The 1,603-nt window shown below is 35.9% G+C and overlaps 1 protein-coding gene across 1 annotated transcript in view; it reads left to right on the top strand.

Moving 5' to 3' along the window:
* The window catches only part of LOC106533528 (uncharacterized aarF domain-containing protein kinase 2), a gene marked incomplete at its 5' end in the record, with an annotated part of 12,351 nt that overhangs the window by 2,352 nt on the left and 8,396 nt on the right, over positions 1-1,603 (top strand). The window contains 1 exon segment of the mRNA XM_014029870.1: positions 1,005-1,058. Within this exon segment, the coding sequence (XP_013885324.1) occupies positions 1,005-1,058 (54 nt within the window).

Here is a 1,603-nt window from a genome sequence, read left to right as displayed (position 1 = left end):
GCCTTTGCGCTAGCCCTCACGCTATACTGCCTTATATGTATTAGCTCAGCGCTAGCGCGACAAACAAGCTAAACTGAGGCCCTCCATCCGCTCTCTGGTTTCATTTAAAAGAGTCGATCATCAGATATTGTCCAAGATTAACCTTCAGGGTGGATATAGCTCGCTAGCAGCCTCACACCGAGGACCTATCCATGTCATCATTTACCCAGAATGCTTTGTGTGGAAATAAAATGACTCCATTTGTGTTAAAATATATTTAAAAAAATTATAAAAACTAAACAGCCTACAGTATTTTTACAGTCTTTATTTTACAGTTAAAATAAATGTTTATCAAATAAAGTCTGTTACAACTAATCAGGGATCCCTTTAATACCTAGATCATCCTGATATCATGACTGTCAGAGATTTGTCTTCCTGTTCATGATAACTCATTAATATTTGGTCTGAATCGAACTTTAAGTTTATTCTAATGATTTTTTTTTTATATAATCTTAAAAAGGAAACCTCAAACAACATTTGGAAATTAGGATTTCCCAGCAGGAGAGAAAGCTCGCAGAGAAAATAACAATTTAAGGCTTTTCTGCTCAAAACCATCCTTTTTGTAGCTACTGATCAAACATTTCTTTAAGATTAGACGAGGTTTCATTGAACCATCTTAAGAAAAGGTATTTATATATTATATTTTACTAAAACAAAATGGTAGGCCAACATTTTAACTGTTAAACATTTTATTACTATAGCTGCCTGTTTCTCCTCAAACCTCCTAATCCTCAGTTTACAGGTTTCAAGAATTCTTGAGACATAAACTGCATGTAAAGTCCTGTTTGCATAGTTTAAAACAATTCTTTTACAACAGTTGTTGGTTCAGATGAGTGTCACTAAAACCCAGCAGCTGCATGACGTCTCTTAGGTTTGTTAAAAAAGGTTGTTTCAACATGAACTTTCAGTTTTAATGCTTCTAGCCTGCTCTGTTACACTTTGTGTCTCTTTCCTGTTCTTTATAGATTCAGGTGTCTGACTTGCTCTCCAAGGTCTTTAGTTTACTCATCAAGCACAAGGTAAAACAAATCTTTTAATTTAAATGTATTAATTTTCCATTTAAGAATTCACTCAGTGTGAAAAGATTAGAATGATTTGAACTAATCAGCGTTTGATATTTAGTCAAATATCCAGCAGCTAAACTGAATCATTCATTCTTGTTCACATCTGATCCATCTGATTAGTTTCCAGATTCTTATTAGATGGGACGAAACATGTTGAGTTTACTCTGGAGTAAAATATCAAATCAGAAGTTAAACACATACTGTCACATGAAATGATTTTAATCTTGTTTACTTCAAAAAGAAAAAAAATAGTATAGGTCTTCTGGACGGGTTCTTCTCTAATGAAACGTTTCGTCTCTCCTCCAAGAGACCTCTTCAGTCTCTCTGACTTCTTCAGTCTGAGTTTCAGGCAAAATTCAGGCTTTTAAGCCCTGCCTCCATGTGACTGATACTCACATCACATGGCTATCGTTGACACCTAAGGCTCTGGAGGCCCTGGAGCAGTGTGGTTATCCTGACTGGGCCTTCCTGAAAGCAGACAGGAAACACAGACAGGACTC

Source organism: Austrofundulus limnaeus, unplaced genomic scaffold (assembly GCF_001266775.1).
Source record: "Austrofundulus limnaeus strain Quisiro unplaced genomic scaffold, Austrofundulus_limnaeus-1.0 Scaffold961, whole genome shotgun sequence".
Classification (NCBI taxonomy): Eukaryota; Metazoa; Chordata; class Actinopteri; order Cyprinodontiformes; family Rivulidae; genus Austrofundulus; species Austrofundulus limnaeus.
Note: the sequence above shows the minus strand (reverse complement) of the source record. Positions and strands in the feature narration are given on the sequence as shown.